The following is a 17,040-nucleotide window of genomic DNA, read 5'->3' on the forward strand; positions in this document are numbered from 1 at the left end:
ACCTTACATCCATCTTTTTCAGAAGTTTGTTGAACTGTCTTCCCAGCAATGCTACATCATTTGCCAGATCTTCATCAATATCTTGACCACTTTCCTCCTCTTTCTCCTTATTGTTTGACATGAAGGCTATGCTTTTAACTTTCTTTTCAGGTTCATCACACATTCCCATCTCAAATGTTTGAAGGGATCCAATTAGCTCATCAACTCTCATATTGGAAATGTCTTGAGACTCTTCTATGGCTGTCACTTTCATGGCAAATATCTTAGGAAGTGACTTGAGTATTTTCCTTACTAGTTTTTCATCTGACATCTTCTCACCCATGACTCCTGAGGCATTAGAAATTTCAAGGATATTCATATGAAATTCATGAATATTTTCATCTTCTTTCATCCTTAAATTTTCAAACTTGGTAGTGAGCAGCTGCAGTCTAGACATCTTCACTCTAGAGGTGCCTTCATGAGTGGTTTTGAGAATGTTCCAAGAATCTTTAGCCACCTCACAGTTGTTTACCAATCTGAAGATATTCTTATCTACTCCATTGAATATAGCATTCAATGCTTTAGAGTTCCCAAGGGATAGATCATCCTCCTCCTTGGTCCATTGTTCCTCAACCTTCTTATCAGTTGTAGCTTCTCCATCCTTAGTAATAACTGGATGTTCCCAGCCTGTTAAAACAACCTTCCAAGCCTTATTATCCAGAGATTTTAGGAAGGCTACCATTAGAGGTTTCTAGTAGTCATAGTTGGATCCATCCAGAATAGGTGGTCTGTGAACAGATCCTCTTTCTCTATCCATAGTACCAGAAAGTAACGTCCTTAGATCTCACCCAGAACCAGAGCAGGATGCCTGATCTGATACCAATTGAAATTCTGGTATCAGATATGAGATGTCGAAGGTAATGTCACGACACTAATATCTGAACAATACAAGCAGGATAAAAGATAAAGAACAGTAATGCAAGAGACACAAGCAATTGTTAACCCAGTTCGGTGCAGACTCACATACGTCTGGGGGCTGCCAAGCCAGGAAGGAAATCCACTAAACAGAATCAGTTCAAAGACTCTCAATAAACAACTTCAAGTTACAGTCTTTTCACCTAATCTCTACCCGTGTGGCTTCTACCTAAGAACTCTTAGATATGAGATCCTACTCACTCCCCCTCAATCACATCAGTGATATAAAACAAGAATTACAATGAAAAGAAGACACTCTTCAAAGACACATACTTGATCTTACTTAAAAGCTTCAATCAAGTAAACACACACTCATGCTTCAAAGCTTAGAGTGGACAAATTATAACTCAAAAATCAGACCAATTCAATCATCTATGGATGAATTGAATGGCTTACCATTCACACGACCACACAAGACTTAAACCCTTATTCTCTCTCAATATTTCGTTTGTTATTTCTAATGTATAAAACCAGGTTTTCCATGTCCTTTATATATAAGCAATTGGCTGGGCTTGGACATCATAAAACCCTAACACTATTTTCCATTCATATCTTCTCATGACAGTTGATTATATTTATTTGGAAAATAAGTCAATCTAGTTGTAATTACTGATTGATAGCGTGTTCAATCATCTCATCAATCATACACAGATTAACATTAAAAACACAATCACATAATACATAACATTCAAACTGAATGTTCTATATACAGATGTCATGACATCGGTTCTGACATCTTAGTAAAATCCTGCATAATCATATTTTAAACATCCTGCAGGTACATGATATCTTATGTTAAGACAACACATGTGACAACTTGTGAACACTCTAGGTTTTACCAAAATTGTTGCCAACACAAGAACCAACACACGAGTATAATTTGGGGCCTGCTTGTTTGGTCTACATGTACTCGGAGTTGGGGGAGGGTTGTCTTTGGAAGACAAAGTAGATGACATAAATCTGCACACTGCTTACGGTAATTTACTGTTATCGATATTTTCAGATTTTTTTTGTACTTGTTATTAATATTTTATCTGAACCATTTTAAGGATGAATCACCTCCCATTTTCCTCGCATCTCCAGTTGAAAACCCGTGCCTGACTACATTGAGGATTGGCCACATGCTGCCCCTTTTGCCTCAATCAGAGAAAATCTAAATATAGAGCCCTTCTAGGTGTATCTTGACTGTCATGTAGCAGATGACATTGTCTTTCTGCCCATACACTACTACAAATAATCCATGTCATGTTGGACGCAAAATATATTTCACCTCGGTTATAATGCCGAAGTAACAAAGGGTGACATGAAAAGTTAGAGCTTTACCCATTGGTTTAAAAATAACTGAGGGGTTAGTTTAAATAGTCATGGATTCGAACCCCATCAATAGATTTTTTATATTTTCCAAACTAACACCATATACCTCTCGATTTTATAACAAAATCGAAGGGTAAGATATATATATATATATATATATATATATATATATATATATATATATATATATATATATATATATATATATATATATACTCATTACATTGTTTACATAAAATATTAATAAATTAATTTGTTTACAAACTATATTGTTTACATAGAATATTATATTGTTTGCACATAATATTAAAGTAAAAATGTTGTTCTTCATCGTCATCGTTGTCGGTAAAGAATAAATTATGAATCTCTTGGAGAAGAGCAACTGTTGGGGATCCTCGTTTCATTGATCTTGAGGAAAATCAAATGTTGAATGTAATATATTTTCTATGACTTTTGCATTCATTTGTTTCTGATATAAAACAAAAAAACGTTAGATAAATAAAATAAATATCTAGTTATATGATTATATAAGAACACAAACATTGAAACCCAAATAATTTTCTACACTTGCAATCCATCGCAAAGTAAATACAATACTCTCACCAACCACATATTAAAAACCTATTTTTTTTCTAATATTGCAAAATCTATCACATTGATACAATGCTCTGATTAAACATATATGATTTCACAATGTTTGAGTTTCTTGTGGATTCACTAATATTCAGAAAACTTTTATCATGAGGCTTTTAGGTTTCACGAGAATCACTCATGGCAGTGTCTTGGCCGTTGATACTCATTAAATGGACGACAAAGATTTGTTTAAGGACGGTGAAGAAACACACTTATATTTTACCTTAATAAAATATGTTCCAACCTAAGCGCCAAATACCTCAGTTTCTATTAAAAACCGAGGGGGAAAAACTTTTTTTTCTTCAATATTTACATTTTTGCACAGAATAATAAAATAAGTTGTTCAAACAAATCAACAACACACCTCTCGGTTTCCGTTAAAAATCGAGGAAAAAAACTCTTGTTTTAAAATATTTATATTGTTTACACAAAATAATAAAATAAATTGTTCAAACAAATCATGAGTTTGACAAAAGATTTTTGGAGAACAACATATCTTTCTAATTTTTTTATAAGTTATTTGTTCCAAATAAGATTAAAAAAAAATTATACTTGCAATTCATCCCAAAGAGATTTCATTATCTTGAGCAAATGTTTTTCATGCCAAATGCTTTCACATGACAGAGAACATGAAAGAGAAATTGATAATTGTTTCTAGGAATAAATTTCTCAATGTTGTCAACCGATGAAAGCAATAAATTTCTCAATATTTTCTTTGATTGACAACATAGGAATTTTATTATAAAAATACAACAACAACATCAACATCATTATGTGAGATAGATTGCAAGGACAGGAAAATGTTAGGGTAAAAACTGTTTTAACGAGTATTTTTATAGTAAAATATGATGATTAAACACCTTGGTTAAATAGAAAACTGAAGGGTTAAGACATTTTGTTTACACCTATAACCAAATAAAATCTAGTTGAGAATCAAAACTTGTACTGAGTTATTTTTTCACCCCGGTGTTATGAAAACCCGAGGAAATATATGGTTTTTTATTTTTTAAATAATAAAAAATAGCGCGCCTTGACTTTATACCTCAGTTTTTTATTGTTTGAGGTGCAAGCTTCGTCATTAAAAGCATTATTTATTGTAGTGATACGACGGTAACTGCTAGACGCGTCAGATGTACCTCATTTCGTTATACTCCAGATGACTGACATATGTGGGCCAAGTCTGATGTGTAAGTATTTGCCCGAACGAGTGATGCGTCAGTTTAGATATTTGCAAATCATTTCGAGACACCCCTCAGAGTCCGCTCCTCCCACCGTTCGCCGCAGAGATCTTGATGCGATACTTAAGGATTTCGAGAGTCATTTGTATCAGAGGAGTATGGCAAGGTGTTAGCTCATGTACACTGGATTTATGCAGATGGCTACATGACATGGCTCTATAGGGTGTCACACCTATTATAACACTAGACACTCCTAGAAGACCACCTAGGTCATCTAATTAAGAGGTATCTGAGGTTAGGAATGACCACACCCAGGACGTAAGCAGTGTTTGTCAGCGTATTATGGATATGACGAGATCAGGCATAAATGCATGATTTTTCGAGGAAGACAATCCCTAATTGACCCTCGTAGAAGACATTATTGTCGAGGCACGAGATTCCTTGCAATACAAGCTGAGAAGTCGAAGGGTTTAGACATGTTTATGTTTGGTTGTATTGTTTATTTATATATTTTTGAAACCTGTTATGTATGGTTAATACATTTTAATTTTACATGTGTGATTTTTTACTTTAATATACTTTGATTTTATTTAATATACTTTGGCCTAAAAAAATTATTATGTTGAAACAATATTTAAAAAAAATGAGAAAAATGAGATATGTAGCTAATTCCGAAGGCTTATATAATTTAAAACGCTTTTGAAAATGATTTTTTAATACAGTTTTCTCATAAATTTCGAGAAAAAATAAGTGATTCAAAAGTCTAATTCGTACAGTAAAAAATAGAATTTAAATAAACAATGGGTTTCATATAAATTTAGTGTTTTATAAATAAAAAATAACAATAAAATAAGAAACAGAGAGAATGCGTTGGAGAGTTTTGGAGAAGAGAGGTGAAAATCTTTGAGGAAAGTTAAATGAATTCAGCAAATTCACCATTTTTTCTTCCATTCTTGTTCATCTTCTTCGCCAATTTTCTATTTCACGAAACACCATTTCACGTTTTAGGTCAACAAACGTAAGCTCTAATCTCTCTCGCTGATTAGCCTGATTATGATCTATTCAATTTGATTTGATCTCTTTTACTTCAAATTTATAATCTTTTTCTTCTTATTTGAATTGGGAACAGCGATGATTCTCAACATGGACATGGGTTTGGGCACAGAGTTCTTATGAGTTTGAAAGAAAAGCCCGCAGGAAGTAACTTTACCTTTGATTGTACTCCTTTTGGTCCTTGTGTTCCCTGCATCTACTCTGAGAAGGTGCTTCCATTTTTCATTTTTTTAAAGAATAATAGTTAGAGTTATTCACATAAGTAGGGATTTGAGTTTGTCATAGTAACAATTTTGGTCACGTTTGAATTTTTTATATTGCGGAGATTTTCAGTCAAATGTGGCCTCAATGGATGTCCGTTTGCGGTTGATATTGTGGTTTGAGTCTTAAATTGCCTAGGTTCCGGAACTGTTAGATGTATAAATAAATGTGTTTGGACAATTTCATCCTATGAGATAGCATTTGGGATGAGATCCAAACTCATTTAACATGATATCAGAGCCGAGTTAAAGAATGGAATGTGACAATTGGATTCCTAGGAACTCTGGCAATGTTGGATTCCAACAACACAAATACAACTTCAACACCCACGCTTACACCTAGCATGGGTCTGGGTCTAATTTTCACATTACAGTCCTTAACCTGACTCTGAACCTTTATTTAAAACTTTACCAATAATATTTGAAGTGCTTGCACAACTTTTGAAGACTAATAGAATTAAACATTTTGAAACTAGGTAATGAGAATTGAAGGTTGGAAAGATATATCATATATGAATGCAAAGATATGAGTCCAATATATGGACTAATGTGTTATGTGTTATTATGTATTTGTGCACATGAGGAGTGATAGGAACACTCTCTTATTGGATGAAACACATGCGAGTCTCTCACTTTGAAAATGGGTCCCACATAAAGTGGTAGGACCCACATGAGTTTCACCCAATAAAAGATTGAGTGTTAGAGAGAGTGTTCCTGGCATTCCTCTAATTAGGATCGTAGATGAAATATGATTAAAGTTAAATCTTATGTCTCCACTACCTATAAGCGTTTTGTGAAGCTTTTAAAAGATTTGAATACCTTTTATGCAATGTTTTAAAAACCGGTCTGGACATTGACCCGCAAGTCCTTGTGATCATAGTTCAACCATTGTGAACCGCTCAAACTAGGATAAACCACGATTAAATCGTTCAAATGACCAATCATGGACAATGTTGGTTCAGAGTTCAACTGGCTAGACTGTCTGGTTTGGTTCTGGACTTTTGGTACGTCCTTTTATGATGTCTACGTTTAGGATCTCTTGGTTGTATTGTATGTATGCTTGGGTCCTTCTTACTCTGTACTACATCCCTACATGCCTAGTTGTTATTTATAGGCCTCTTTACTTTATTGTTAACTACAAGCTTTCTCGGGGGAGTTTGTAGGGTGATGAGAAATATCGCTGCAGTGAGACAGGGTATCGAATTCCATTCAAATGTGAAGAGAGTAAAGGCTCAAAGAAGGATGCTAAGAAAACTCGGACTGCTTTGGAAATCTCTAGTAGTATTGCAAAATCTCATAAAGTTTCACATGTTTCTGGAGTCGTAACAACTTCGCGGTCACATAGAACTTTACTGGATGATTCATTGGCTTCAAATAATCAGTCACAGGCTTATGTCACTTATAGAAGCTGTATACCCGCAGATTCTGAAGAGAAGTTATCGGTGCTTGGTTTTGAGGTAATTTTCAGTTACTAGCTCAGATTTATTGTTATATTTAGCTTCTGAACTTAATCAAATGGAGAAAGCATATTGTATATTGAATATTTGGTTGCGCATTCTTTTGAACTAATGTGTCCATCTTAGAGGATTAACTTGTGATGTCAGTCGCTATTTAGTGTTTGGTTCTTAATCGCAAGGAAGAATGTCTAATGGCAAACCACGGGTGTGATGATTTATATATGCATATATAAATCAGAGTAGTCAATCCCTGATAGCGGCGCGGAGCCGCTGACCCTAAAAATAGGATAGCGTATAGCAGGATGACCACTATTTGATCATTTTTTGGATCAAAGTGCAAAGGGAAGAACTTTTGATTTTTGTTTTGAATAGTTGAAGTACAAAAACGTCAGTGAAGGAAGGTTAGGGTTGAGTCTCAACTCAAATTTGATTGAAAAATCCAAAATTATCCTTGATACGTTTTAAATTTTGGTGTTTGTTTCGGTTTTTCAGAGGGGAAAGGATAGCAGAACAGAAACCACTTCGGGCCGAGAACTGCTCTGCCCCTGCTATCTGCTAATTACTCTATAGCGGCCGCTATTGTGTTCTGCACCGCTAAGGCTTTTCCCGTAGCGGTCAGCCTCTGATCTGCTCCGCTGTAGCGGGATAGCGCTGCTATTGACTACTCTTATAAACAAATAATGGCCACTATCTTTTGAGCTGAGCTGATGGAAAAACTCTCACTTATCAGCATTTGTCAATGGGAGGATATTTGTTGGTAGAGTTTGAAGAAACAAAGGAAAGTTCTATTATTTAGATCCCAAGCTGCATGAATCTGCATAAACTTAGTTTTTCCATGTGGTCATGGCTCTTAAGCACTAAGGTAATTCTCGCAAAAAGCTTGCAAAATGTCAGTCATGTTCATAAGTTAGGTGCAACATTATCATTTAATAAGGATTAAGGAAGCATGGTGCCACTACCCGATGCACTAACTCTATGATTTCCCACTTCTCTAAACTAAGTCTTAAAGTTATAGAGGATGTGAGAAAATCAAACATAACTGATCCAAACACAGTGTCCAATGTAGGATTGGTCAACTTGTGAAAGATCGTAAAACTCGAATCTTTAGCACGACATGTAAGATCCTACCGAAGGGAAAAAGGGTAATTTCACACACACACACACACACACACACACACACACACACACAACAACATGAAAATCATAATACAAACAAAAATAAAAGGCCCGACACGTTTTTTTTACGATCTTGCTTCAAAAATCTCGATCTTGATCATGCTGGTGTCGAAAACGATCTTTCTCTGATTGTAGCACTTTTAGGCATCCTTAGCACGCAAGATCTTACAATCTTACAATCCAACACTGGATCTTGACTACACTGACGGTGTTAGATATTCAAATCTCTAAGGATGTCCAAAATCTCTAAACCTTTGTTTTAATCTTCATCTCATTTCAGAAGCTATCCTTCCTCCTTCGATGTCATAAGGAGATTGGATACAGTATATTGTCCTTGTTCTGTGATCTAGCATACTACTTTATGATACTCATTCGATAGTTTGTTGGTGTTATTAGGACTAGTTCTCAGTGATATGTCTCTGAGGGGCTTTAATTTCCACCGCAAATTTTAAAAAAAAATTGCAAATGAAAATACTTCAACCGCACATCCTGATATCAATGTACCCTGAAATGCTCGAGATTTTACTGCTGCTGTCATCTCATTAGTTCTTCGTTACATTGCAGTTTACTTGTTTAACCATAAAAGAGGTTTTATGTTAACATGAAACATTTTATGGGAATCTTTATACAGGGTATTGTGATATTCTTGTTGCTCATTAGCGGGTCATTTGTATACCTGAAAAAAAAGAGGGCCGCCGCTATGTCAGGTTATGTAGTAGCCGGAAGGGGTCAACCAAACTCTCGGTTTTGAAATACAAGACTTTCTGATGAGATTTCTTCCACACTTAAACTTTTTTTTCCTTCCATTTTTTTTTTTAATTACAATGTATGATATTTGATTGTAATAGGAAATGTTGAGATTCAGCAACAGCCTCCAAAGTATTCATTTTTTTTGTAGTGTTTCAAATGTTGTATAATACTGACATGAAATGTAGTGTTACTGTTATTACCATAATTCTACATATGCAATGGAGAATCCTTTTTCTCAATCAATATGTCTAATTGAATATTTTAAACATCAGTATCTTAATGATTACATAGTTAATTAACCAGATACTTACCTCAAAATAAAACATTAAGTAAAACTGAAAGAAGCTTATTAGAGAATGATGTTCCCAAGTGGAACTTTAGTACTGTAAGCATATTTAGATTAGGAGCTTTTACACCCAAAATCAATCTACATGTTCTGTTCCTTTGTATAGAATCATGCAATGGAGTTCCTAATGACCAATTATGACTATGACACATGTTACATTCTTGTGTTAATTATTCCAGTCCAAGACAGAACAATATTATTAATCACATTTAACTGTAGGGAAGCACTTAACAAAGTTGTAGTGTACGAATCCATAAAAGGTGTGAGATTCACAACAAGGTGGAAAATCTTTAACCTATATTTGGTTTATTATGATGCATAGTACTATATTAGTATGTCTCTTTAGATGATTATGTTTACACATTTGATATCTGATATTCAGAGCTGTCTTAAGTTTCTAAAGGTCCTATGTAGGTTAACTTAAGCGTGGAAAATCAAACATGTGTCATATTTGGTCATGGTTCAACCGTGACAAATATTTTCTGAGATTCTTTTTAGCCACAGTTTAAACTTGTCGAATTTTGAGCTATGTGCGGTAACCTATCTTTCACATGCCAACTTCAAATGCAGAGGATACACAATTCTACAGAAGCTTCTTTAGGCATGCAGAAAAGCCAAAATCAAAATGTGCAACATATAGTAAAGATTCCTGCACAAAATTAAAGTGTGAAGCTTGATACATTATTTTATTCCATATAAAGAATCCATGCTTATAAACAAAAGCAATGGTATATCACTCTCTACTGTCAGTCCTCTAGCTTTAGATACAAAAAGATTAACTTTTTTCATAACAAATCAACAAAATTCAGAAACTTATGAGATAATTTTTAGCCCCCACTTCTTATATGTGTTTGCCATCTTTCATTTCCATATAATATCTTCCATGTAGATTCTTTTCCAAAAAAACATTCTCAACTGTTTGATTTGATGGTAACAATTATATGGTATATTGATTAGGAAAATGTATACCAATGCTTTTACTTTTAGTTTTAGTAACCTCCTTTATTCATGCAGCTTTCAAATTATACTACATGCTTTATACAAAATTGTTATGAAGCTTAATGTTTGGATGTGTTTTTAGCTTTAGAGAAAATATATGAATTCCAAGAATAAAGATTTATACTCAATGTTTTCAACAGTTGTGAAATCTTAAATTTTCTGATGTATGTCATAGGTTGAAGGATGATTAGTTCTGTTAGATGTTATAGCTCACTTGAACTGTTCACTATAGTGAATAGAATAGAATAGACCAAGTATACATTAACACCATAAATTAGGTCTTCATCTAAATTAGGGTTCATCTGCTCAAAATATTATTTTAGGATTTTTGACTGTGATTTGATTCACACAATTCTATGAATTAAAATTTTGGACAATATGAATCGATTCACCTGGAGGTGTGTTTTTGTTATTTTCTACACAAAATAAAACACAAATTTCATATAAAATTGCTTAGTATTTAATCAATCATGGACATAAAGTCCAAAAAAAAAACTTCTCTTGAATGAGCAAATCAGCATAAGGCAACATGCTTCATTCCCTCAACCTTACAACTCTCAAATGGATTGATTTTGTATTGATGTCTTTAGGTATAAATCACTGTCAAATATGAAATATCAATACATATTGCAATATTCCACACCTCAAACATGTGTGCCATAGGCAATGGCATCAATGCCTAAAGCAACTTATGTAGAGTAATATATATCAGTTGATGCTATGAACAAAACAGTTATCCATGTAACTTGAAGGGGAAGCTATTACAGTAAAAAGCATTAGATTCTCCAACAAAAATTACTTTTGGTTTTTGATTACAGGAAGATTCATATGCATAATGGATAAGACAGTAAAATGTTCTTTATGCTTTGGCCTTATGGAAAAGAAGTATTAATCTGTTTGATGTGCTGTATACATATAAACCGTAAAAGACAGATACGGACACTAGACACAACACGTTTTTTGAAGAAAAAAAATTAAAAGAAATCAGAAATATTATTGTTGGTATTCGACGCTGACACATTTTTTTCCAGATGTATCGGTGTTAGAGAGTATATAAATATATATATTCCCCCTATCAAAACTCACATTCAAAAGAACCAGCTTCTGTTTGTAATCTATATGCTATAGTTCTTAATTCTTATGCATATGCCCTTCTTTTTTCCTATTTAAATAATTATTTATGTACCATTAAGGTTGTATAGAATTTGCAGCCTCAACTAAGAGTGCTACACAGCATATAAATATGTGGGCCATTTTTAGGGCAGCTATTGTTTGGTACATACTATAGAGCATAATTGGAATTAATGGGAGGATATTTTGATGTAGAATTGTTCAAATTAGAGATTTGTTTGGAGAAAAAGTGAGAATGTGTGAGGACAAAAATATATTTTTTTATTTAATATTGTGTTGGCTATAATTCCCAACAGAGTACAAGTGAGTGAATAAAATACTTCAATATTATATTTGCAATTGAATATCAATTAGAGGTGACAAATAGATATATTTATCTGCTTAAAATCCGGAAAAAAAATAAGATGGGAAGCAACGGGGTGGACAAAGTAGAGGGTGGGTTGAAAACCTTTGTTTGATCAGTGAAAAATGACGGGTCAAATGTGTTAGAACAAACAATAACAAAGTTGGTGAAACTTGGAATGAGTAAGTTTGTCGTGTGGAGAGTGAAAGAGGAGAATATTGTGTGTGTGTGCGTGTGAGTGTGTGTGTGTGTGAGAGAGAGAGAGAGGAGAGAGGGAGGGAGAGAGAGAGAGAGAGAGAGAAAAAATTGAGTGTGAGAATGAAATATTTCATGAACTATGGTGAGAGTGCACCCTACATATTTATATAGAGATTACGTAATGATTGGGATACACTTTGACCAAGTACAATAACAGAAAAAATAAAAACTCAGGCTCGTAACCGATTACGCCAAAGTGGATAACCGGTTACACCTGAAACTAATTAATTCCCGAATTAATTCAGTTCCAATGGTAACCGGTTCCACCAATTTTGATAACCGGTTACGCCTTCGAAAACCAGACTTCTCTGCTATTGAACTACATATTTGCACTTGGATTATCACTCAAACTTCAACACACCACCTTAATTCAAGTGTTGTAAGTCTACCCTCCCCATGATCATCTTCAACCTCTTGAAAACATCATTTGTGACTCCATTTGTCAACAAATCAGCAACTTGGTCCTCGCTTCTGTAGTATCCCAATCGTAACCTCCCTTCACCAACTAGTTCCCTCAAATAGTGGAACCTCATTTCTATGTGTTTGTTCCTCCCATGTGCAATTGGGTTCTTATAAAGATTAATCGTGAAAACGTTGTCAACTAATAATGTGATAATCTCACCCTAACTGCTGCTCAACTCCTCCAATAGACTCATAAGCCATGCACACGCATAACAATGTGACAATATATTTAACCTCACAAGATGATAGTGCAACTATTGGTTCCTTCTTCGAACATCAAGAGATTGGTGTTGCACCGAACATAAAGATGTATTCAGCTATAGACTTTTGATCATCCTTATTTCCGCACCAGTTAGAATCGGTAAAATCGAGCAAATTGCATTTTCTGAATATATCCGCTGCGGGAAAGAGTACTATGCAACCAACAGAACCTTTGACATAGCGCAAGATCCTCTTGATTGCTTTCATATAAGATACCTTCGGTCTCTCCATAAATCTACTAACAATATCGACACTAAACACTAAGTTCGGTCGCGTATTGCACAAGTAACGCAAAGATCCAATCAACATCCTATATTGAGTTGGATCAACATCTTCCTCATCCTCATTCTTAGATAATTGCAACATTGGTTCATCTGGACAAATGACATCATTGCAATGCTCCATTTCACACTTTTTCAATATCTTAAGAGCATGTCTCCTTTGATGCATGAGCAAACCCATTTTAGACTTGTGGAACTCAATGCCAAGAAAATAAGTCATGATACCAAGGTCCGTTATCTCAAATTCATGCATAAGTTCACTCTTGAACTTTGAAATGCACTCGCCATTGTTGCCCGTGATCAATAAATCATCCACATATAAATAAAGGATGATTACTCCTTCCCTAGCATCCATCTTCACATATACTCCATGCTCCGATACACATTTCTTGAAGCCAATGCCCTTTAGGAAACCATCAATTCTTTTATTCCAAGCTCTTTGAGCTTTCTTCAAACCATATAGTGCTTTCCTCAACTTGTAGAATTTCATCTCTTGATCTTTCACTATAAAACCATGGGGTTGTCCTACATATACCTCATCTTCAAGTGGTCCATTCAAAAACACGAATTTGGCATCCATTTGATAGATAGGTCATTTGTGGTTATGAGAAATACCAACAACAAGCCTAATGATTTCAATCCTACCAACCGATGCAAATACCTCCTCAAAGTTTATACCTTCTCTTTGTAAAAATCCCTTAGCCACTAATCTAGCCTTATGCTTGATTATCTCACCCTTAGGATTTGCCTTCACTTTGAACACCCATTTCACACTAATTTCCTTCTTCGCTTTTGGTAGATCAACAAGCTCCCAAGTACTATTTTTCCCAATGGATTCCAGCTCCTCTTTCATAGCACAAATCCACTTTGGAACACTGAAAGCCTCTTCCACATTAACGGGTTCAGATTCGACCATAAGTGCAAAGTGAACAAAATCACCATCATCATTGACCTCATTGTCACGAAACAACTCACAATCTTAGAGTCTCTGAGGAAAACCATTTTTCCCTGTTGACCTTCTAACGTTTCCTTCATCATGGGCTTCGACGACATGTTGTTTCGTACTTCTTACAACCTCAGAATCCAAAATTTAAAACCTGTAACTGGTTACAGGCTGGTAACCCGTTACATCATGCATGTAACCGATTACAGATTGTTGGTAATCGGCTACACCCTATTTTAGCTGCTTCATTTCATCGATTACGACATCCCGACTAATCACGATCCTCATGTTAATAGAATCAAACAGTTTGTAACCACCGGTGGAGTGATATCCAACAAGAATCATCAGCTCTCCCTTGTCATCCAACTTCTTTCTAAGTTGACCCGGAACATGTCGATATGCAATAAAATCAAAAAAATTCAAATGGTTCAGATTTGGCTTGAACCCCGACCATGCTTCCTCCGGTGTTACTTTTTCCAGCTTCTTAGTAGGACACCTATTCAAAAAATAGGTAGTTGTGGATACCGATTCTCCTCATAGCTCCTTCGGCAGGTTCTTCCCTTTCAACATGTTTCTCACCATGTTTATAATCGAACGATTCTTCCATTAGGATACACAATTTTTTTGTGGTGTATACGTACAATGCCTTCTTGATCATAAAACTTCCCAAAATCATTTGAGACATATTTGTCTCCATCATCCATTTTGAGCACTTTGAGCTTGTGACCACTTTGCCTCTCCACCCTGGATTTGGACTTCTTGAACACTTAGAATACCTCATCCTTTCTCTTAATTAGGTATGTCCATCACTTCTTACTATAATCATCGATAAAAGTGACAAGTATTTATTGCTACCAATAGAATCTACTTGAGTCGGTCCACAAACATCTGAATACACTACCTCAGGGTGATTCTTGGTTCTCCAGTATGCATCATTGCTGAATTTTCCCTTATGTTGCTTAGCTTGCATATATTCTTCATACATTTCAGCTGGTATGTTGATAGATGGCAGCCCAGTTACCATACCATTCTTTTGCAAATTCTTGAGATCTCTAAAACTAAGATGCCCAAGACGATAGTGCCACATCCATTCTTCTATACTTTTTGCAGTAGCAAGACATCTATGCTCCATAACCTTCAACTCAACCTTGAATGTTCTATTGGCATCCATAGGCACTTTAAGGACCAAAACTCCATTTGCATCCAAAATGCGCATCCCCTTGTTTTCCATATGAATTTTGTACCCCTTCTCAAGCAATTGGCCAATGCTTAGAAGGTTACATTTAATTCCCGGATTATACAAGAAATATTTGATCAAGGAATGTCCTTCATCCCTTCTCATGATCAAAAAATCAATGATACCTTCATCCATTAAAATGGTGTCATCCACAAACATTACTTTGTTCTTCACGACACAATTGATTTTTGACAAACCAATCCTTTCTTCCCGTCATATGAGTTGAACAACCCGAGTCTAAATACCACTATTCACTTCATTGAACTCCCTTCATACTCATCATGACGTCTTCCTCTTCATGCAACCGGTCAACTGTATCATTCAACCGGTTGCAGCCCAATTTTTCTGCGTTCTTTGAGCTGCTACAGCTTCTATCCTGCAATTGTAAATTGCTACAATTCGCTTCTGTGATCATGACCAAGAGTGTATTTTGTTCATCAAACTCTTGCCTTGCAACCTTGCCTTGCAACCTTTCCTTCATCCCCTTGAGATTTCTTCTTGTTCGCGTTGCATTATTTCGCAAAATGACTAAACCGTAGACACTTGTAGCATTGCTCCTTGCTCTTGTCAAATCTCTTTCTTTCACCTCTAAAGTTGCCATGACCACTGTAACACCCTTCTAAAATACCCCAAATATTTAATTATAAAACAACAACAATTAAATCATACATATCAGAGTAATCATGCATCTCAAGGGTGTCACATAACAACTTCTTCACAAAAGTCAATATAAAATCAGTCATGCTCAATTTTATTCAACATAAAACTTCTTTAACAATACGCAGCGGATAAAATATTTCAACATCTGTAATTCATCAAAATTAACATTTATTCAACAATTCAAACATCCCGTCCCGATGTTACATCTATCAGAGCATGACCCTCTAACCACACTAGACTCCAAGCACTAGCTTCTATTCGACTCACTGCTCGTTACCTGAAAAATATAGCTGTAAGGGTGAGTTCCTCAATCGATATAACAAATATTATAATTTATCATGTTATGTTAAGTAATTCTACACGTTAATCACCCTAATTATATCATGCATTAGGCAACGGCACAGTCAACTCAATTATCATATTCAAACACAACGTAAAGGCAACTCAATAACAACATAAAATGCAACTCAATGAGACTCGACTCTTCATGCATGTGGTACCATTTGGAGTAAAACTCCCAACTTAAAATCATTGCCAGTTTAGTGGGCATCAAGGCATAAGCCTTCAACTTTCAACTTAAAATTTTGCCAATCCAGGCCAACGTGGTGTGAGCAAAAGCCCCATATTTTTGCCAATCCAGGCCAACGTGGTGTGAGACGAAGCTCCGACTTAATGCATATGGATGTATATGACATGTACGACTTGAAACTTTAACAACATAATAGCAACAGCAACACAACAGCTTTTCAACAAAACAACTTAAATCAACTTTGGCTCATCAGCCTACAACTCAGTATTTTTCAACAAAGCAACTTAAAATCAACTTTGGCTCATCAGCCTACAACTCAGTATTTTTCAACACAACTTAGAATTTAACTTTTCAACATAATTGCATCAACATTTCGCAACACAAACCCAACAATTTTTATTCATCAATTTAACTGCAATAAGGCAACTACCAATTGCATTTACAACATAAAAATCAACTATTTTCCACACTGCAACAGTGTTATCAAGTTTCGCTGCTGACAAAAAAAACCATCATGCACGTCTACGAACAAAATTGAAGGCTTTGAGTCGACCGTAGGGGTCAGCTCAAAGTTCGCGGTCGGCGCAAAGGCTCTGCTCAACTGGAGGGAGTCGGCGCAAAGACCCCTTGCGTCGACGCATGGGGTCGACGCTTAACTCACGGGTCGGCGCCAAAATGCCTTGCGTCGACGCATGCAGTCGGCGCATGCCCCACGGGTCAGCGCACGCCGACCCTATGGTCGACCGCTCGCGCGCAGACTCAGATTTTTCTGAGTTATTCCAAGTTCCGTCAGCTTCACGCAGATCAGGTTTTCC

At 35.5% G+C, this 17,040-nt stretch overlaps 2 protein-coding genes and 1 long non-coding RNA gene across 3 annotated transcripts; 2 read left to right on the forward strand and 1 right to left on the reverse strand.

The window, feature by feature from the left end:
* The first annotated feature begins 4,905 nt into the window (after positions 1–4,905).
* On the forward strand, positions 4,906–9,014 carry LOC127119450 (uncharacterized). The gene is made up of 4 exons (XM_051049680.1): positions 4,906–5,097; positions 5,209–5,341; positions 6,556–6,849; positions 8,657–9,014. The coding sequence occupies exons 1-4, from the start codon at positions 4,997–4,999 to the stop codon at positions 8,774–8,776; spliced, it is 648 nt and encodes a 215-aa protein (XP_050905637.1). The 5' UTR covers positions 4,906–4,996; the 3' UTR covers positions 8,777–9,014.
* LOC127119451 (uncharacterized) lies at positions 6,856–8,038 on the forward strand. The gene is made up of 2 exons (XR_007802829.1): positions 6,856–7,250; positions 7,342–8,038. It is a non-coding gene; the product is annotated as an uncharacterized LOC127119451 (long non-coding RNA).
* A 4,434-nt stretch (positions 9,015–13,448) lies between the features above and the next one.
* On the reverse strand, positions 13,449–13,772 carry LOC127123216 (uncharacterized mitochondrial protein AtMg00820-like). The gene has a single exon (XM_051053458.1). The coding sequence runs from the start codon at positions 13,770–13,772 to the stop codon at positions 13,449–13,451; it is 324 nt and encodes a 107-aa protein (XP_050909415.1).
* Positions 13,773–17,040: the final 3,268 nt, after the last annotated feature.

The sequence above is a fragment of the Lathyrus oleraceus genome, chromosome 2 (genome assembly GCF_024323335.1).
Source record: "Lathyrus oleraceus cultivar Zhongwan6 chromosome 2, CAAS_Psat_ZW6_1.0, whole genome shotgun sequence".
Classification (NCBI taxonomy): domain Eukaryota; kingdom Viridiplantae; phylum Streptophyta; class Magnoliopsida; order Fabales; family Fabaceae; genus Lathyrus; species Lathyrus oleraceus.